Here is a 22496-nt window from a genome sequence, read left to right on the forward strand (position 1 = left end):
CCTGTTTTTTACTGGTCTGCTCTCTTCTAGCAAACACATCCTACAATAATTTCTTTAGAGAGTATGCATTGCAAATAAGGTATTGAGGTTTTTTGTGTCTGAAAAAAAATTCTTTTTTACTATTATTGATTTTTCTGACTAGATGTAGACTTTAAAGGTTAGAAATAATTTTTCTTCATGGTTCTGAAGGTGCTCTACTGTCTTATTGCCTCTAGTGTTGCCATTGAGAGATGGGAAACCACAGCAGTTCCTGTGTATTAACTGTATCATCCTATCCTCCTTGTGCATCCTTACTCCTATTTCTGGAAATCTGAATGTTCTCTGGCCCACAGGGTTCTTAAATTTCATAATGGCATGTATGAACATGTATCTATTACCTATTTTGCTGAGTACTTTGTGGGTCCTTTTTTTCATTTAAATTTTATATTGGAGAATAGTCGATGTACAATGTTGTTTTAGTTTCAGGCATACAGCAAAGTGATTCAGTTATACGTATACATGTAACTATTCTTTTATAAATTATCTTCCCATTTAGATTATTACAGAATGTTGTGCAGCATTCCCTGTGCTATACAATAATAGGTCCTTGTTGATTATGTATTTTAATTATAGCAGTGTATACTTGTCAGTCCCAAACTCCCAATCTGTCCCTCCTTCCACTCTTCCCCCTGGTAAACATAAATTCGTACTCTATGTCTGTGAATACATATCTGTTTTGTAAATAAGTTCACGTATCGTTTTTTTAGATTGCACATAAAAGCAATATCATATGATATTTGTTTTTGTCTTAGTATGACAATCTCTAGGTTCATACGTGTTGCTGCAAAATAGCATTATTTCATTTTTTGTAGCTAAGTAGTATTTCATTGTAGAAATATACCACACCTTCTTTATCCATTCATCTGCTGATGAACATTTAGATTGCTTCCATGTCTTGGCTGTTGTAAATAGCACTGCAATGAACATAGCGGTGCATGTATCCTTTTGAACCATGTATTTCTCTGGTTATATGCCCAGGAGTGGGATTGCTGGATCATATGTTAAGGGACCTTTCTTAAGGGACCTTCATACTGTTCTCCATAGCAGCTGTACCAATTTACGTTCCCTCCAACAGGAGTGTTCCCTTCTCTCCACACCCTCTCCAGCATTTACTGTTTATAGGCTTTTTGATAATAGCCATTCTGACAGGTGTGAGGTAATATCTCATTGTAGTTTTGATTTGCATTTCTCTAATAATTAGCAATGTTGAGCATCTTTTCATGTGTCTCTTTTGGCCATCTGTATGTCTTCTTTGGAGAAACATCTATTTAGGTCTTCTGACTATTTTTTGATTAGGTTGTTTATTTTTTTGATACTGAGCCATAAGAGCTGTTTATAAATTTTGGAGATTAATCCTTTGTCAGTTGCATCATTTGCAAATATTTTCTCCCATTCTGTGGGCTGCCTTTTGTTTTGTTTATGATTTCCTTTGCCGTGCAAAAGCTTTTGAGTTTAATTAGGTCCCATTTGTTTATTTTTGCTTTATTTCCATTACTCTGGGAGATAGCTCAGAAAAAATGTTGCTGCGATTAATGTCAAAGAGTGTTTTGCCTACGTTTCTCTCTAAGAGTATTATAGTATCTGATCTTATATTTAAGCCTTTAATCCATTTTGAGCTTATTTTTCTGTATGGTGCTAAAGAATGTTTTAATTTCATTTTTTTACAAATAACTGTCTAGTTTTCCCAGCACCATTTATTGAAGAAACTGTCTTTCCTGCATTGTATAATTTTGCTCCCATTGTTGTAGATTAATTGGCCATAAATACATAGATTTATTTCTGGGCTTTCTGTCCTGTTCCATTTTATCTATATTTTTGTTTTTGTACCAGTACTGTACTGTTTTGATGACTGTAGCTTTGTAGTACAGTCTGCAGTCAGCAAGTCTGATTCCCTTTTTCTTTATCAAGATCACTTTTGGTATTTGGGGTTTATGTTTCCATGCAAATTTTCCAATTCTTTTTGTTCTAGTTCAGTGAAAAATGACACTGGTAATTTGATAGGGATTACATTGAATCTGTAAATTGCCTTGGGTACTATAGCCATTTTGACAATATTGATTCTCCTAATCCAAGAACATGGTATGTCTCTCCATCTATTTGTGTCATCTTTGATTGCTCTCATCACTGTCTTATAATTTTCAGAGTACAGGTCTTTTGTCTTCTTAGGTAGCTTTATTCCTAGGTATTTTACTCTTTTTGATAGGATGGTAAATGGGATTGTTTTCTTGATTTCTCTTTATGATCTTTCTTTGTTAGTGTATAGGAATGCAAGACATTTCTGTGTATTAATTTTGCATCCTGCAAGTTTACCACATTCATTGATGAGCCCTAGTAGTTTCCTGGTAGCGACATTAGGATTTTCTATGTATAGTATCATATCACGTGCAAGCAGTGATAATTTTACTACTTCTTTTCCAATTTGGATTTCTTTTTCTTCTCTGATTACTGCAGCTTGGACTTCCAAAACTATGGTAAATAAAGGTAGCAAGAATGGACATCCTTGTCTTGTTCCTGATCTTAGGGGAAATGCTTTTAGATTTTCACCTTGAGTATGGTGTTAGATGTAGGTTTGTCATATATGACCTTTATTATGTTAAGATATATTCCCTCTATTCCCACTTTCTTTTTTATCATAAATGGGTGTTGAATTTTGTCAAAAGCTTTTTCTGCAGCTATTGAGATGATCACATGGCTTTTATTCTTCAATATGTTGATGTGGTGTATTCCACATTTGATTTGTGGATACTGAAAAATCCTTTCATTCCTGGGAGAAATACCACTTGATCATGTATATATATGATCCTTTTAATGTATTATTGGATTCAGATTGTTAGTATTTTGTGAGGATTTCCATGTCTTTATTCATCAGTGATTTGTTGTTCAGTCACTTAGTTGTGTCTGGCTCTTTGCGACTCCAAGGACTGCAGCATGCCAAGCTTGCCTGTCCTTCGCCATCTCCTGGAGCTTGCTCAAACTCATTTCTATTGAGTTGGTGATGCCATCCAACCATCTCATCCTCTATCATCCCGTTCTCCTTCTGCCTTCAATCTTTACCAGCATCAGCGTCTTTTCTAATGTGTCAGCTCTTTGCATCAGGTGGCCAACGTGTTGGTGTTTCAGCTTCAGCATTGGTCCTTCCAATGAACATTCAGGGTCGATTTCCTTTAGGATTGACTGGTTTGATCTCTTTGCTGTCCAAGAGTCTTCTCCCAACACCATAGTTCAAAAGCATCATCAATGATATTGGCCTTGAGTTTTCTCTTTTGGGTCATCTTTGGTATTCAGGTCATGGTGGCCTCATAGAATGAGTTTCAGAGTATTTATTCCTCTGCAATTTTGTGGAATAGTTGAAGGATAGGTATTAACTCTTCTCTAAATGTTTGATAGAATTTGCCTTTGAAGCCATCCAGTCCTGGACATTTGTTGGAAGCTTTAAAATCACAGTTTCAATTTCAGTGCTTCTGATTGGTCAGTTTGTATTTTCTATTTCTTCTTGGTTCAGTCTTGGGAGAGTATATCTTCAGCCAGTCTGTATCTTTTTATTGGAGCATTTAGTTCATTTACATTTAACGTAGATATCAGTATGTTCTCAGGTGCCTCAATTGTAAAGAATCTGCCGGCCAGTGCAGGAGCCACAGGAGACGTGGGTTTGATCCTGGGTTGGAAAGATCCCCTGGAGGAGGAAATGGCAACCCACTCCAGTATTCTTGCCTGAAAAATCCCATGGAGACAGGAACTTGGTCAGCTACAGTCCATAGGGTCGCAGTGAGTCAGACATGGCTGAGTGAGCATACATGCATGTGTTCTTATTGCCATTTTCTTAATTGTTTTGGATTCATTTTTGTTGATCTTTTTTTCCCCTTTCTCATTTGTTCTTTCTTTTTGTGGTTTGTTGACTAACTTTAGTTTTATGTTCAGATTCATTTTTCTTTTTTGTGTGTATATCTATTGTAGATTTTCTGTTTGCTATTACTGTGAGGTTTTGATGTAAATTGAAAAGTATTGTTGCTCAGTCATGTCTGACTCTTTGTGACCTATACACTGTAGCCCACCACGCACCTCTGTCCATGGGATTCTTCAGGCAAGAAAACTGTAGTGGGTAGCCATTCCCTTCTCCAGGGGATCTTCCCGACCCAGGGCTCTAATCTAGGTCTCTTGCATTGCAGACAGATTATAGATATAGATATATATATACACACACACACATACACAAACTAGATTATTTTTAAGTTCCTGGTCTTTTAATTTCAAATGTATTTCCAATATCCTGCATTTGTCTTATGCTCTTCTCACTGTTGCTTGGTTTTCTATCTTATTTGTATGCAGATGATTTCCTACCTTTACTTTATGTTGTCCTTTTCTGGGGATCTTTTCCATTCATAATTTTCTTGTTTTTACTAGTGGCCTTTTCTTTTACACTTAGAGAATTTCCTTTAGTGTTTGTTGCAAAACTTGTCTGATGGTGCTGAATTCTCTTAGCTTTTGGTTGTCCATAAAGCTTTTGATTTGTCCATTCAGTCTGAATGAAAGCTTTGCTGGGTAGAGTATCCTTGGTTGTAGGTTTTTCCCTTTCATAACTTTAAATATATTGTGCCACTTCCTTCTGACCTACAGAGTTTCAACTGAGACATCAGCTGATAACCTTAGGGAGTTCCCTTGTATATTATTTTTTGCTTTTCCACTTGGTGGTTCCTTTCAATTTGAGCAACTCAGGATTAAGGTCTGGGAAATTTTCTTGGCTTATTTGAGTTCCTCCTCTCCATTTTCTTTGTTCTTTTGGCTCTACTTTCTGGGAAATTTCCTCAACTTTTTCTGACAGCCCTTCTGTTGAGTTTTAAATTTCTTCATATGCTTATTTTTCAAGAGCCCTGTTCTTGTTTTCTGAAAGTTCCATTTTTGTTTCATAGTTATGTTTCCAAGGATATTAATGGTATTAATAGTTGGAAGTTTTTTCTTGTTTAGTCTGTTTCCTCTAAGTTCCTTTTTCTGTTTTGATCTCTGTCATCCAAATTGGAGACTCTTCTCCAGGTATCTTGGGAGATTGGTTGCCTATTCATGAGTAGAAATAGGGCAGGGGTTCCTTAGGGACATTTGACAATGTTTAGAGATATTTTTGATTGGCAAAACTGGCTGAGGGGGTGCTACTGGCATTTCCAGGTAGAGGCTAGAGGTGATGTTAGGCCCCCTACAGTGCACAGGACATCCTTGCACAGCAAAGAACTATTTAGCCCAAAATGTGATCAATGCTGTGGTTGGAAAGTTGATTGAAAACTGTGAACTTGTGGCAGAACTTGTTGACTTTGGTTTCAAGAATTTGATCTGGTTGAGTGGTTTGAGCAACATAATGTCATTATCTTTAGGTCTTTCCTTCTGGCCTGGTCACATATTCAATAGAAAATCTTTCTCGGCTGCCTGAAGGGTAAAGAGCTAGCTTTTAATATCTCCCTCTCCCCCAGTGAATGGGAAAAGAAGATGGGCTGTCTACATTCATTTTGTGTGTGATCACATAATCCCTTTGTTTTTTATATAGTGTCCACTTCCTCAGCTGCCTGTGTCACCAGTTCTATGACCCTATGTTTTACCCTCTTCAGTGAATTGCCCTCTGTGAGGTTAAGGTAGGGCATTTACCCAGTGGCATGGAATAGAGGAGGAGTATCTGAGATTCTTTAAAAAAAAAAAAAATTATTCATTTATTTAGCTATGCCAAGTCTTAGTTACAGTATGTGGGATCTAGTTCCCTGATCAAGGATCAAACTCAGGACACCTGCATTGGGAGTGTGGAGTCTTAGGCACTAAAAAGAAAGTGAAGTCGTTCAGTCGTGTCTGACTCTTTGCGACCCCATGGACTGTAGCCTGCCAGGATCCTCCGTCCATGGGATTTTCCAGGCAAGAATACTAGAGTGGGTTGCCATTTCTTTCTCCAGGAGATCTTCCCGACCCAGAGATTGAACCCAGGTCTCCCACATTGTAGGCAGACACTTTACCATCTGAGCCACCAGGGAAGTCCCAGATCTAAGACACTTAACTACTTCTCTAATAGATTTCATTCAAACCTTGTTAGTTTAGCCCCACCCTCTCTTTCTCAGAGTTCAGATACTTCTTGAGAATTCTGTAGTGTAAATGAATTTGGTTCTGAACTATTATTTTCTCCTTGCAATTCAGGCTTCCTACAAATGCTAAGCCAGTTACCATTACTCCATCTGATTTCTGGCTTCCAAAATGTAATTATTAATTACTATTGTTTTCTCTCATTCTCACAGTCCTTTAAAACTTGGAAGTTATCCAAAAGGTGTAGTGAATTGAAGAATACTATACAAATATATATATAAATAGAGTCCCAAGGGTTTATGTGTGGACAAAAACCAATTATGCTAAACATTTCCTGAAATTGCTTGCTATTGTCAGGATAAGTCATCACAAGTAAGACATCCACCTTGAGAATGAAAACATTTGTGGGAGCGCAGACTCACATTGTTATATTGTCTTCTCACAGAGGAAAATCTTTGAACAGTTTTGATTATCAAAAGGTCCCTTTTGTATAGGGTGCTGAAAGGTACATTATTACCATTTCTTTTTGTTTCAGTTTAGCTTTATTAGATTGCTTGATGAGAGATTTGAAACTGAGGAATAATTGATGTCCTGATGACTGCAGGATAAAATAACTGATTCATATGATCTCAGAGAAATGTTTAAGTCTAGGTTAGATTATATTCTTTTGCCTGTCCTCTGATTGCAAGAATAAAGACAAACAAACTTTAAGGCAAGAAGTATCACAAATGTTCTACTATACATGAAGAACTTTTTGCTGTCTTCTGATTATTCTTGCCTGGAGAATCCCCATGGAGAGAAGAGCCTGGGAGCTCCAGTCCATAGGGTTGCACTGAGTTGGACAGGACTGAAGCGACTTAGCACACACACACATACAGGTGTACTTTTTTCTACCTGTAAAAATCATTGAGAGTGTTTTGTTTCCTGAGAAGGAGGGAAATTCATACATGTATACACATACATGTGTGTGTATTTAATAAATTATGTAGTCTTCAAAAAAAATATGCTAGCCTTCAAATAAACTAGTGTAGTAAATTGCGATTGAATTCTATATTAATCAGTAGTTGATTCAAGCATGTTGGATTAACTTTAGTTCAGAAACTTATTTTTTAACTATTAACAATTTATTGACCAGAGATATATTAATTCGTCTTTTGTTGCCCAAACATTATTGACCAGAGACGTTTCAATATTAACTTACATAGCAAATTGTCAGCTACAGGTGTTAGTTTCTGCCAGAATCCCCTGGTCAATAATGTGTCATAAGGAACCAAGTGCATATTTGTGTTTTTAATGCCTGGGCCTGGGCATTGTTATTTTATCAATCATCCCAGTTGCTTCAATTGTATGGCCAGAATCGAAAGCCACCAATTTCAATTGAGGAGAGAACTGGGTAAGAATGTCTGGACCAGTGGTTCTGCTAGTAGAAATTACTTTCTTTCTATGGCGACTTAGAATAATTCTAATTTGAAGTTTGAGGAGGACGAAGGATTTCTCTGTGACTTTAGTTGAGACTGGAGAGGCTGCTGGAAATTAAATAATGCAGGTCTTACTCTTCATGAAGTGTCTATTCAAGTCTTTTGCCCAGATTTCCTTGGAGCATATCTTCTTATTTAAGGATTATTTATTTTGGCTCTTGACTAAGCATATGTGTTGCAAATACCTTGTCTCTGTGGGATTTTAAGCAGAAACATACCATCAGGTTTTCATTTTTAAAGCATCACCACAATAACGATGGGAGAAACAAGTTTTCATTGGTCCCAGTAGAAATTGGTAGTGGCTTAGACTAGGTTGGGGCTTCCCTGGTGGCTCAGATGGTAAAGCATCTGCCCGCAATGTGGGAGACCTGGGTTCAGTTTCTGGGTCGGGAAGATCCCCTGGAGAAGGAAATGGCACCCCACTCCAGCACTCTTGCCTGGAAAATCCCATGGACGGAGGAGCCTGATAGGCTACAGTCCATGGGGTCTCAAAGAGTCGGACACGACTGAGCGACTTCACTTAGACTAGGTTATGAGACATGGAGAGAAGTGGACTGGATTAAGAGATATTTGAGATAAACTCAGTAGGACTTGTTAGTGAAGATTAGATAAGTGATGGCTAAGATGAGAGAATGATTTAAGTATCTGGTTCAAAAGGTAAAAGTTACATACACTACCACTGTGAACATTTTCTTATTTTATTTAAGATGTTGATAATGTGTAGAGAAAATTACAAAGATTATTTCCCTGGAATAGAATACTATCTCAAATTTTTTTAAAGTGATTTTGAAATGTAAATTTGTTTCTTATTTTTATGGCTTAGTAAGTTCAAATAATTACCTCATAAATGATAGGAAAATATTTTCAAAATTATGTTCAATTATATCTTGAAAACTATGGCTATAGCAGAAAATGAAATATGAATAAGATATTAAAGGGAAATAGGAACTTAAGAAAATCAGCAAATTAAACTTGGCTTTTATTTATTTTTATTTTAGGGGTCCCTTCAGTGTTGTACGACGATGCATCAACAGAGAAACTGGGCAACAGTTTGCTGTAAAAATTGTTGATGTAGCCAAGTTCACATCAAGTCCAGGGTTAAGTACAGAAGGTAAGAGATGGATTTCAAGTAAGTTATTTGATGTCTGGCTTTATTTCATCTTCAATCCATCTATCAACCTAACCTTCATCTGGGGGTGGGGAAGTGGAGGGTATAATATAGTGGGAAGTGGGTGGAGACAGTTTAAATTCCATTGTAGTTTTCTGGAATTCTAGAACATGGTACCTGAAAGATAGCTAGAGTGATTAACAAAGTTATGAAATCATCTAGGATTGCTATTGGCCTATGTTTTTTTACTAGGAAGAAAGTAAAATGTGAAAATATATTTTGTAGAATCTAACTTGGAGTCCTATAGTATGGAGCATGGAATGGAAAGAGTGAGAAGGGAAATAACGGTACAAATATAATCACTGAAGATTCAAAACAAACTCATCTGAGTTCCCTTAAAGTCTGTAACTTATTACCTTAGGATTGTGATCCAACAGAACTAAAAGACTAATACATCACATTTTGCTTAAGTCACTTATGGTGTATGTGTGAAAATTTGAAAGATCTGTACTGTTTGGACTTGCCGGACTCAAAATCTTGTTTTAAAACATTGATATGGTTAACCATGTTTATGTATAAATGTTTATAGACAATATATAAGCATTAAAATTTTTTAATGCTTATAAACCATGGTTTCATGTAGCCACGCTTCACATATGGTCATATTTCAGATGGCACAATTATATTATTAACTTTTCTAATTACCCTGTCTTCTAACTTTAGACTTTTTCACGATCCAGTAGAAGACATGTCCTTCTTAACTCTTTTCCTTCTTAATCTCAAGAGCAATACAGTTAATAGTTTAAATTGGAAAAGCTAAAGCACAGTAGCCTTTTTATATTTTATCCAGTTATCTTACTTTAACAAGTAGAAGCCCACATACTATGAGCTCCAAGTTAATCTATTCCTTCAGATATTTTTTCAGTATCCTTAGTTTTAAATACTTTATTGAAACCTTTTGAATTATTCCTACTGTTTGTGGAAGATTCTGCAAGTTGTTATTCACAAAGGATAACAGGTGTTTTAGTGCTTTAATCTTTAAATTCTTGTATTTAGGGATTTTACATTTTATGGTTTCATATTCTGGAGCTGGCTATTTTGAATACAAATTATTTTATAAACTTAGCAGAATTTGAAATTTACTTCTAATCAGGTTTTACTACTACATTTCCTAAAACTTTTAAACTGCACTTTAATATACTGTATTTAATTTTCTGTACCTTAGATACCAATTAAAAACAAACTTCGTGAATACTTAGGTAATTTTGTATAAACCTAGTTCAGTAAATATGTAGATGGTGTTGAATATTTCTTCTTTGATAATGTTGATGAATTTAGTAAGATTCCTGTTTAAAATCAAAGTCTTAATCAATGACTCCATATGCCTATGTTATGTTGATTTTGTTTATTATTATACCTAATTTTGAATCTACAGTCTAAAGACATTTTTTATGAGGACTATTAATTACTTTCTCAGTTGGCTGAGGTTCTTATTGACAGATTTCATTAACAGGGAGCTATAGACCCAGCCTGCCAGACTGAATTTCTTTCATTGTCACCTAGCCAGGGAGTCAAATACCAAACTTAAAAAGCTGGGGTTGGTATATCATCCATGTCTCTGAGGTTGTCTTGTGTCATTCACTTGTTGGTGCTTTGGCATTGGTTTGAGTATACAAATGTCTTTGAGACCTTTTCTGAAGACAAGGCTGGGTCAATCCATTGATCTTATGTGATAGGGTCACAACCTATAGATATAAAATGGTATCCAGTTGAATTCTGCATATTATGCATGACTATATCTTGTTTTGATAAAAGTTCGACATTATTCAAATAAAAATCTGCAATTGTTCCTTTATATTTATGGCACCAAATGTAGTTTTTCCATCTTCTTTAACACAGTGACATTCATAATGATTAAGAAACAATAAAAATTTCATCTACAACCCACTCCAAAGTTTGTCTTTTAAAAAAATTTTTCCGTGGAGCTACTTTACCCTCTATTGGTTATTTTTATACTAGCTTGGAGAAGGAAATGGCAACTCACTCCAGTATTCTTGCCTGGAGAATCCCATGGACAGAGGAGTTTGGTGGGCTATAGTCCATGGGGTCGCAAAGAGTCGGACACAAATGAGCGACTAACACACACACACACACTTAAATTTAATGTGGACACATTTTAAGATGTATAATAAATAATTATTTATTTTATTATATAAAACATCTTTGAACAATATTCTCCACCCCTTACTTTTTTCAACGCTCTTCAGTCACTACAGGCAAAACATATTTGCCCTTCCAGTCCATTAAAATTGTTACTGTCCAATAATGACCTTATTCATGGCTAAGGGTAGGAGATGTTGTATTAAGAAGAAACATATTTTGCAGTGAAATTTGAAACACAGTAAAAAGGAACCTGTATGTTCAAACAAAAATATCTAGAAATATCTATATTTACTGTTATTTCTCATCTAATGAAGCCTGTTTCTCAAGCAACAGATAATTTTAAGTCAATTTTATTCTTTTCTTTTTTATTATATTTTTTGTGGCTTATTTAATCTCTGTCATTGCCTCAATATTTTTTCCTGTTAGTATGTTTGTATTCAAATACTTTATTGAGTAAAATAGGTTTCATAAAGGGTCACCTGGGAATAAAAAGTATGCTGTTTATTTGCCCAGGTCATTATGATACATAGACAGATAAAAAGAGTTCAGTTCAGTCGCTCAGTCGTGTCTGACTCTTTGCGACCCCATGAATCGTAGCACGCCAGGCCTCCCTGTCCATCACCAACTCCCGGAGTTCACTCAAACTCACGTCCATCGAGTCGGTGATGCCATCCAGCCATCTCACCCTCTGTCGTCCCCTTCTCCTCCTGCCCCCAATCCCTCCCAGCATCAGGGTCTTTTCCAATGAGTCAACTCTTCACATGAGGTGGCCAAAGTATTGGAGTTTCAGCTTTAGCATCAGTCCTTACAATGAACACCGAGGACTGGTCTCCTTTAGAATGGACTGGTTGGATCTCCTTGCAGTCCAAGGGACTCTCAAGAGTCTTCTCCAACACCACAGTTCAAAAGCATCAATTCTTAGGCGCCCAGCTTTCTTCACAGTCCAACTCTCACATCCATACATGACCACTGGAAAAACCATAGCCTTGACTAGATGGACCTTTGCTGACAAGGTAATATCTCTGCTTTTGAATATGCTGTCTAGGTTGGTCATAACTTTCCTTCCAAGGAGTAAGGTCTTTTAATTTCATGGCTGCAGTCACCATCTGCAGTGATTTTGGAGTCCAAAAAAATAAAGTCTGAAACTGTTTCCCCATCTATTTCCCATGAAGTGATGGGACCAGATGCCATGATCTTCATTTTCTGAATGTTGAGCTTTAAGCCAACTTTTTTACTCTCCTCCTTCACTTTCATCAAGAGGCTTTTCAGTACCTATTTTTTTTTAAATTACTAGAATATAGTTGATATACAATGTTGTGTTAATTTCTGCTATACAGCAAACTGTATTCAGTTATACATATGCAAATATCCACTCTTTCAGATTCTTTTCCCATACAAGTCATTGCAGAGTACTGAGAAGAGTTTCCTGTGCTATATACAGCAGGTCCTTATTAGCTATCTATCTTAAGAGCATCTATTCTTAAGAGACTTGCAATTTAATAGTCCCAACCATTGTTTCTAATATTTTTATAAGAAAAAATGAGTAATAAATTCTAAATATATAATTTACAAATTAGCTTTTGAAATGAAATATGTATAGTAATTAGAGACCACCTATATATGTTTTATGGAGAAGGCAATGGCAACCCACTCCAATACTCTTGCCTGGAAAATCCCATGGATGAGGAGCCTGGTAGGCTGCAGTCCATGGGGTCGCTAAGAGTCAGACATGACTGAGCGACTTTGCTTTCACTTTTCCTTTCATGCATTGGAGAAGGAAATGGCAACCCATTCCAGTGTTCTTGCCTGGAGAATCCCAGGGACGGCGGAGTCTGGTGGGCTTCCATCTATGGGGTCATACAGAGTTGGACACGACTGAAGCAACTTAGCAGCAGCAGCATATATGTTTTAATATTTTACATTCTCATTGCTCTATTGAAGATAAGATATTATAATTACTTGAATATCTGTTCTGTATTTTCCCATTAAAATCATAATTTTTTTTCCATAGGGGATCTTAACTTATAGGCTGCAGAATATCCAAGAAACCCTTAAATTGTAAGGGTTTTATATATATTCATATATATATATATATATATATATATATATATTCATTTTCCTAGAAAGTCTAAGTTCTTATTAGATTCCTAAAAAGGCATATTATTCCTAAATGGTTAAGAAGTTACTATTTCACATGTATGAAAAAGTGAAGTTGATGTTTAGGAGCATGAGATGAAAAAGAAGCTTATATTAAATGAAAGCTGAGTGAATTTATATTAGGATTGGAGGATATTTTCCTACTTAAATACATACCCCTATTAATGAAATCCATTTTTTATTATCTTAGCACGTATTTTAATTGATAGTTTATCTCTTACTCTGCTAATCCACCAATTTAAAGTTTACTTTTTTGCATATTTGTACAACTTCTTTATCCACTCATCTTTCAGTGGACATCTAAGTTGCTTCTGTATCCTGGCAGTTATAAATAGTGCTGCAGTGAACGTTGTGGTACATGTCAGTTTGAATCATGGTTTTCTCGGGGTATATTCCCAATAGTGGGATTACTGGGTCATATGGTAGTTCTGTCTTTAGTTTTTTAAGGAACCTCCATAATGTTCTCCACAGTGGCTGTATCAATTTATATTCCTAGCAACAGTGGAGAGGGTTCCCTTTTCTCCACACCCTCTCCAGCATTTATTGTTTGTAACTTTCTTGAAGTATAGCTGATTTAAATGTTGTGTTGATTCAGTTATACATATATATTCTTTTTCATATTATTTTTCATTGTGGTTTATCACAGGAAATTGAATATAGGTCCCTGGGCTCTACAGTAGGACCTTGGTTGTTTGTCCCTTGTATATATAATAGTTTGCATCTACTAATCCTAAATTCCCAGTCCTTTCCTCCCCAACTCCCTCCCCCTTGGCCACCACAAGTCTGTTCTCTATGTCTGTTAGACTGTTCTATAGATAAGTTCATTTGAGTCATATTCTAGATCCCACATATAAATGTTAACATATGGTATTTGTCTTTCTTCTTTCTGAGTGATTTCACTTAGCATGATGATCTCTTAAATCCATCCATGTTGCTGCAAATGGCTAATATCCCATTGTATATATATATCACATCTTCTTTATCCGTTCATCTGTCAGTGGATATTTAGGTTACTTACATGTCCTGGCTATTTTAAATAGTGCTGCTATCAACATAGGAATGCATGTATTTTTTGAAATTATAGTTTTGTCTAGATATATGCCAAGGAATGGGATTGCTGGATCATACGGCAACTATATTTTTAGTTTTTTGTGGGACCTCCATACTGTTTTCCATAATGGTCCAGCTTGTTTACATTCCCACCAGTAGTGTAAGAGCTTCCCTTTTCTGCACACCTTCTCCAGCATTTATTATTTGTAGACTTTTTAATGATGGCCATTATGACTCATGTGAAGTGGTACCTCACTGTAGTTTTGATTTGGATTTCTCTAATAATTAGCAGTGAGTTACATCCTTTCATGTGTTTACTGACCATCTGTATGTCTTCTCTGAAAAAAAACGTCCGTTTACATCTTCTGCCCATTTTTTGATTGGGTTTTTTTTTTAATTTATAATTCAACTGTTTGTATATTTTGTAAATTAAGCCCTTGTCTGTTGCACTGTTTGCAAATATTTTCTCTCAGTCTGTTAGCTGTCTTCTCATTTTGTTTATGGTTTTCTTTGCTTTGGAAACAGAGACACACTTTAGATACAAAGGCATCACTAGGTTGAGAATAGATGAATAGAAAAAGGTATACCATGCAAACAGTAACCAAAAGAAAGCTAGTGTGGCTGTAATAATATCAGATAAAATAGACTTTAAAACAGAAATTGTTACTTAGAGATAAAGGATATTTTATAATGATAAAATGGTTTGTTCATCTTGAAGATACAATAGTTATAAACATATATGCACCTAACAGCAGAGCCCCAAAATGTATAGAACAAAACCAGGCAGCACTGAAGGGAGAAATAGAAATTTTAGCAATAATAGTTGGAGACTTCATTGACTAATTTGCAGTTATCAATATAACAACTAGAGACACCTATAGAACATTTCAACCAACAACAGGAGAATAAACATTCTTATTAGTACACATAGAACATTATATAGTATAAATGCTAGCACATCAAATATGTATTAATAAAATTTAAAGGATTGAAATCATATATAGTCTCTGACCACAAAAGAATGATATTAGGAATCAGTAACAGAAGGAAATTTGGGGAAAACACGATTACATGGAAATTAAACCTCATACTATCAAATAGCCAATGAGTCAAAGAAAAAATTGAAATACTTTGAGGTAAATGAAAATGGAAACACAACATGCAAAATTTTGTGGGAAGTTTTTTTATAAATGCCTATATTGAACAGAAGATCCGTAACCTTTCACTTCAAGAAACTAGAAATCTGGACCCAAAGCAGGCAGAAATAGGGAATAATCGAGATTAGAAGATAAATAAATGGAAGAACAGAAAACAATAGAGAAAATCAATGAAACTAAAAGTTCTTTAAAAAGACACCCCAAACTGAGTAGTTCTTATCTAGTCTGACCAAGAATTAGAGAGATGATTCAAACTAATCAGGAATGACATTGCAAAAGTTAAAAAAAAAAAAAAAGTAAGAATACTATGAACAATTCTATACCAACAAACTAGATAAGCTAGATGAAACAGATTAATTTCTAGAAAGAGGCAAGCTACCAAAGCTGAGTCAAGAAGGAATATGTGGATGGACTTTTAATAAGAAAAGAGACTGAAAATATAATAAATTTTCCATATAAAGTTCAGACCTTGGTGACTTCACTGGTGAACTGTACTACACTTTAAAAGGATTTATACCATTCCTTCACAGATTCTTCTAAAAAATTAGAAGCAGGAATACTTCTCAACTTATTCTATGAGGCCTAAGGTAACCCCAGTAATAAAACTAGACAAAGACACCACAAGAGAAGAAAACACGAAAAAATATCACATATGATGAATATATTAGCACATCTGTCCTCAGAAAAATACTAGCCCATCTGATCCACCAGCACATAAATGTTTTACGGTTCTTTGAAAAGTTAAAAACTTAAGTTAGTATATAACCCAGCAATTTCACTCTTAGGCATAAACCCAGAAGAAATAAAACATGTCCGCAGAAAACCTTGTATAAGAATATTAATAGCATTATTCATAATAGCTAAAAGTTGGAACCCAAATGTCAGCTGATGAATGGTTAGAGAAAATGTGGTATATCCATCAAATGGAGTGTTATTCAGCAATTAAAAGGAAACATATATTAATATAATCTACAACATGGATAAATCTTGAATACATCATGCTAAATGAAAGAAATTAATCACAAGAGACCACATATTATATATGCTCTTGATATAAAATGTCTCAAATAGGCAAACATATAGTAACAGAAGAAAGTAGATAAGTGACTGCCAAGATCTGGAGAAAAGTGGAATGTAGAGAGTACTTTTAATGGGTATAGGTTTTCTTTCTGAGGTAATTAAATGATGAAAAATTTAATGTGGTGATTACATGACTGAATATGCTAAAACCCATTAAATTGTACGTTTTGTAGGCAAAATGTATGGTATGTTAATTATCTCAAGCTATTTTGTAAGGCATTGTATGCAATGAGTAAGTGGAGTTTATACTCAAAATACAAGCTTGGTTGAACATTTTAAATAATCAATATGTGATATATCTTAATAGAATAAAAGACAAAATCCATATGATCATCTCAATAGATACAGAAAAGGCGCTTAACAAAATCCAATATTCTTTCATGATAAAAAAAACACTCAACAAACTGGGAGTTGAAGGGAACTTTTTCAATGTGAGTAAAAGCATTTAAGAAAAATAGTACTAACTTCATATTTGATCATGTATGACTGAATGCTTTCCCTCTAAATCGCAAATAAACCAAAGATGTCAATGCTTAGTACTGTTATACAACATTATACTGGAAATTTCAGTCAGGAAATTATGCAAGAAAAAAAAAATGTATCCAGGTTGGAAAGGAAGAAATAAAACTTCTTCTGTTTGCAGAAGACTTGATCACGTATGTAGGGCACTCTAAAAAATCCACCAAAAATGTATATTTGATATAATTTTGATAAATGTGTTTAGGAAGGTTGCAGGATACAGGATCAATATAAAAATGAATTTAAGACTACAAATGTACTTAATATAGCACTGAAGAGAATAAAATAATTATCATATTTGACCAAGGACATATTAAATATAATATTTGTAAACTGAAAAGAATAAAATATTGCTGAGGGGTTTCCCAAGTGGTCTAGTGGTATACAATTCCATCCCTGGTTTGGGGATCTCCCACATGTTGTGGAGCAATAAAGCCTGTGTGCCACAACTACAGAGCTAGCACTGTGGAGCCCACAAGCCACAACTTCTGAGCCCACGTATGGCAACTACTGGAGCACAAGTACCTACAGCCTGTGCTCCACAAGAGAAGCCACTGCAGTGAGAAGCTAACAGACTGCAACACACAGGTCCTGCTCTCTGCAACTAGAGAAAGCTTGTGCACAGCAATGAGGACCCAGTGCAGCCGAAAACAATCTTTTTAATAAAAAAGATAAAATATTATTGAAAAACGAAAGATATAGTAAATGGAGATCCATCCCATGTTCATCATTCAGAAAACCTAATATTGTTAAGATAATAGTATTCCCAGATTGATCTACAAATTTGATGTAATCCCTGCCCAAAATCCTTGCCATCATTTTTGTAGAAATTGCAAAGCTGGTTATAAAATTCACACAAAAAGCAAAGGGAACACCAAACATCCATAATAATCTTGAGGGGAAAGGACAAAGTTGGACTCACATTTTCCCCCTTTAAAGTTTTCTGCAAAGCTACTTTAATACATATAGTGTGATACTGGCATAAAGGATTGACATATAGACTAATGGAAATGAATTGAGAATCTAATAATAAGCCATACATTTACAGTTAAATTATTTTCCACAACAGTACCAAGGTGATTCAATAAAGTAAGAATAATCTCTCCAAATCAGAGGTACTAGGAAGGTGGACAAAAACACAAGGCTGGCCCGCTATCATGTACTATATACAAAAATTAATTCAAAATAGATAAATATTTAAATATAGGAGTTAAAATTATAAAACTTTTAGGAGATAACATGAGAATAAATTATGACCTTCAATTAAGTAATGGTTTTGTAGGTATGAAACCTACAGCACAAGCAACCAAGAAAAACATAAATAATTTGGACTTCATCAAAATGGAAAACTTTTGTGCTTCAAAGGACACTGTCAAGAAAGTGAAAAGATAAGACACAGGATGGGAGAAAACATTTCCAAACCATGTATCTAAGAAGGATATATTATATGAAATATACAAAGACCCCTGAAAAGTCAATAAAAAGACACTCAATTAAAATCAATAATTGATTTGAATAGACATTTCTTCAAAGATTTCAGTTCAGTTCAGTCACTCAGTTGTGTCCAACTCTATGCGACCCCATGGACCACAGCATGCCAGGCCTCCCTGTCCATCACCAACTCGTGGAGTTTACTCAAATTCACGTCCATTGAGTTGGTAATGCCATCCAACCATCTCATCCTCTATTGTCCCCTTCTCCCACCTTCAATCTTTCCCAGCATCAAAGTCTTTTCAAATGAGTCAGTTCTTTGCATCAGGTGTCCTAAGTATTAGGGTTTCAGCTTCAGCATCAGCCCTTCCAATGAATATTCAGGACTGATTTCCTTTAGGATGGACTGGTTGGCTCTCCTTGTAGTCCAAGGGGCTCTCAAGAGTCTTCTCCAACACCACAGTTCAAAAGCATCAATTCTTCAGTGCTCAGCTTTCTTTATAGTCCAACTCTCACATCCATACATGACTACTGGAAAAACCATAGCCTTGACTAGATAGACCTTTAGTGGCAAAGTAATGTCTCTGCTTTTTAATATGCTGTCTAGGTTGGTCATAACTTTTCCTCTAAGGAATAAGCATCTTTTAATTTCATGTTTCTGCAATCACCATCTGCAGTGATTTTGGAGCCCAAGATAATAAAGTCTGTCACTGTTTCCACTGTTTCCCCATCTATTTGCAATGAAATGATGGGACCAGATGCCATGATGTTAGTTTTCTGAATGTTGAGCTTTAAGCCAACTTCTTCACTCTCTTCTTTCACTTTCATCAAAAGGCTCTTTAGTTCTTCTTCACTTTCTGCCATAAGGGTGGTGTCATGTGCGTATCTGAGGTTATTAATATTTCTCCTGGCACTCTTGATTCTATCCTGTGCTTCATCCAGCCCAGTATTTCTCATGATGTACTCTGCATATAAGTTAAATAAGCAGGGTGACAGTATACCGCCTTGATGTACTCCTTTCCCTATTTGGAACCAGTCGGGTGTTCCATGTCCAGTTCTAACTGTTGCTTCCTGACCTGCATACAGATTTCTCAAGAGGCAGGTAAGGTGATCTGGTCTGGTATTCCCATCTCTTTCAGAATTTTCCACAGTTTGTGGTGATCCACACAGTCAAAGGCTTTGGCATAGTCAATAAAGCAGAAGTAGATGTTTTTCTGGAACTCTTTTGCTTTTTCGATGATCTGATAGATGTTGGCAATTTGATCTCTGGTTCCTCTGCCTTTTCTAAATCCAGCTTGAACATCTGGAAGTTCACAGTTCACATATTGCTGAAGCCTGGCTTGGAGAATTTTGAGCATTACTTTACTGACGTGTGAGATGAGTGCAATTGTGCAGTAGTTTGAGCATTCTTTGGCATTGCGTTTCTTTGGGATTGGAATGAAAACTGACCTTTTCCAGTCCTATGGCCACTGCTGAGTTTTCCAAATTGGCTAGCATATTGAATGCAGCACTTTCACAGCATCATCTTTTAGGATTTGAAATCACTCAACTGGAATTCCATCACCTCCACTAGCCTTGTTCATAGTGATGCTTCCTAAGGCCCACTTGATTTCACATTCCAGGATGTCTGGCTCTAGGTGAGTGATAACACCATCATGATTATCTGGGTCATGAAGATCTTTTTTGTATAGTTCCTCTGTGTCTTGCCACCTCTTCTTAATATCTTCTGCTTCTGTTAGGTCCATACCATTTCTGTCCTTTATTGAGCCCATCTTTGCATGAGATGTTCCCTTGGTATCTCTAATTTTCTTGAAGAGATCTCTAGTTTTTCCCATTCTGTTGTTTTCCTCTATTTTTTTGCACCAATCACTGAGGAAGGCTTTCTTATCTCTCCTTGCCATTCTTTAGAACTCTGCATTCAAATGGGTATATGTTTCCTTTTCACCCTTGCTTTTCACTTCTCTTCTTTTCACAGCTATTTATAAGGCCTTCTCAGACAGCCATTTTGCTTTTTTGCATTTCTTTTCCTTGGGGATGGAAGATTTAAGGGTTGTCAATAAACATGTCAAAGTATGCTCAGCATCATTAGGGAAATGGAAATCTAAACCATAATGAGATACCACTATACACCTACTAGGATGGGTATACTCTAAAAGACAGTGATATATGTTGGCAAGGGTATGGAAAAGTTGGACTCCTCATACATTACTGGCAGGAATATAAAATGGTAGAACTACTGTGGAAAACCGTGTGGCAATTCCTCAAAAGTTAAACATAGACTTATGCTATAACCTAGCAATTCCGCTCCAAGGTATGTTCCTGTGTATTGAAAATATGTGTTGATGGAAAACCTGGTACAGAAATCTTCATAGCAGCATTATTCATTCACTGTATCCTAACTGTGGAAACAAATGAAAGGTTTATCAACTGATGAATGGATAAACAAAATGAAACATTACTTACAGTAGAATATTATTCCTATATTAAAAAGAAATGAAGGATACAGTGGGCTGGCTCATCATTCAAAAATCAATTACTGTAAGCTATCATGTCAATAGGACAAAGAAGAAAAATCACTTGATCATATCAATAGATGCAGCAAAAGTATTTGTCAAATCCAGTACCCATTCATGAATAAAAACTTCCAGCAGCATAGGAATAGAAGGAAACTTCTTCAACCTAATAAAGAGGAGCTATTTAAAAAAACAACAACCCTATAGCCAACATTATACTTATTGGTAATAAGGTAGATGCTTTCTCTCTTAAATTGTGAACAAAGCAAGGATGTCCTTGCTTACCACAACTATTCAGCTTCCTGTGTGGAAGTCCTAGCTAATGCAATATAACAGGATAAGGAAATTAATGCTATATAGTTTAGGAAAGAAGAAATAAAACTTTATCATCAAATGATATGACTGCCTATATAGAAAATCTCAAAAAATCAACAAGAACCCCCTAAAACTAATGAGTGATTGTAGAAAGATTTCAAGTCCCACGGTTGCTATACGGAAGTCAACTGTTTTCCTGTATATCAACAATGTGCAATTGGAATTTGAAATTCAAAATACAGTGCCATTACATTAGCACTAAAAATACTGAAATACTTAAATGTGTAAATTTAATAAAACATACAAGCTCTATACAAAGAAAATTGTGTAAAACTCATGGTAGAAATCAAAGAAGATGAAAAGAACGTAGTTGGTGGACTGACACTGTTCAATTTCAATGCTTACTTTAAAGCTTCAATAATCAGTGTGGTATTTGTTAAAGAGTCAGCAAATAGATTAGTGGAATATAAAAGGGAGCCCAGAAGTAGATCCATACAAATAGAGTCAGCTGGTCTTTAACAAAGTAGCAAAAGGAATCTGATGGAGAAAGGTTAGTCTTTTCAACAAATGCTGCCTGAACATCTAGATATCCACATGCCAAAAAGAAGAATCTAGACATTGAATCTAGATTGAAGAATCTAGACAATCTAGAATCTAGACCTTACATCTTTTGGAAAATTTTACTCAAAATGCTTTTCTCCTCAGAATGGGAACAAAGGATGTGTACAGTGACCATTCTTATTAAGCCTAATGCTGAAAGCCACCTCAGACAGGAAAAGGAAATAGAAGCATTTAGATTGGAAAGGAAGAAATGAAATTGCTCGTATTTGCAAACGACATGAAAGTTTTTGTACAAAATCACAATCACCAAAAAACAAGCCTCTTAAAGCTAATGTGAGTTTATCAATAATATGAGATGAACATAACAAAATTATATTTCTGTATCCCTATATACTAGCAAAGAACACCTAGAAACTACAGTTAAAAACAAAATACTATTTGCAATCACCCAAAGCAAAATGAAATTCTTAGGTATAAATCCCACAAAACCTGTAGAAGCCGTGTATGTTAAAAAAAAACTACAGAACTCTGATGAAAGAAATCAAAGATCTAAATAAATGGAGAAATGTACTCTGTTCATGGATTGGAAGGCTCAATATAGTAAAGATGTCATTTCTCCCCAAGTTACGCTCTAGATTTGCTCCAGTTCCAGTTAAAACCCCAGGAAGATTTGCTGTGGATATAGAAAGCTTATCCTCATATATACATGGAAAGACAAAAACATAGGAAATTTTGAAAAAATGATAAATGAGACAAATCATTCACCCCATTTTAAGACTTATATGGCTATAGTTATTTAAGTGTAGTACTGGCAGAGGGATAGGCACATAGTTCATTGCAACACATTAGATTGCCCAGAAGTAGCCCCACATAGATA

The 22496-nt window shown here is 35.5% G+C and overlaps 1 protein-coding gene across 5 annotated transcripts in view; it reads left to right on the forward strand.

Moving 5' to 3' along the window:
• Window positions 1-22496, forward strand: part of CASK (calcium/calmodulin dependent serine protein kinase) — a 385638-nt gene that overhangs the window by 71631 nt on the left and 291511 nt on the right. For all 5 annotated transcript variants that reach the window (XM_068962176.1, XM_068962178.1, XM_068962179.1 and 2 more), the window contains exon 2: window positions 8564-8676. In XM_068962176.1, coding sequence (XP_068818277.1) covers window positions 8564-8676 — 113 coding nt within the window. The remainder of the gene's footprint in view (window positions 1-8563; window positions 8677-22496) is intronic.

The sequence above is a fragment of the Capricornis sumatraensis genome, chromosome X (genome assembly GCF_032405125.1).
Source record: "Capricornis sumatraensis isolate serow.1 chromosome X, serow.2, whole genome shotgun sequence".
NCBI classification, from domain to species: Eukaryota; Metazoa; Chordata; class Mammalia; order Artiodactyla; family Bovidae; genus Capricornis; species Capricornis sumatraensis.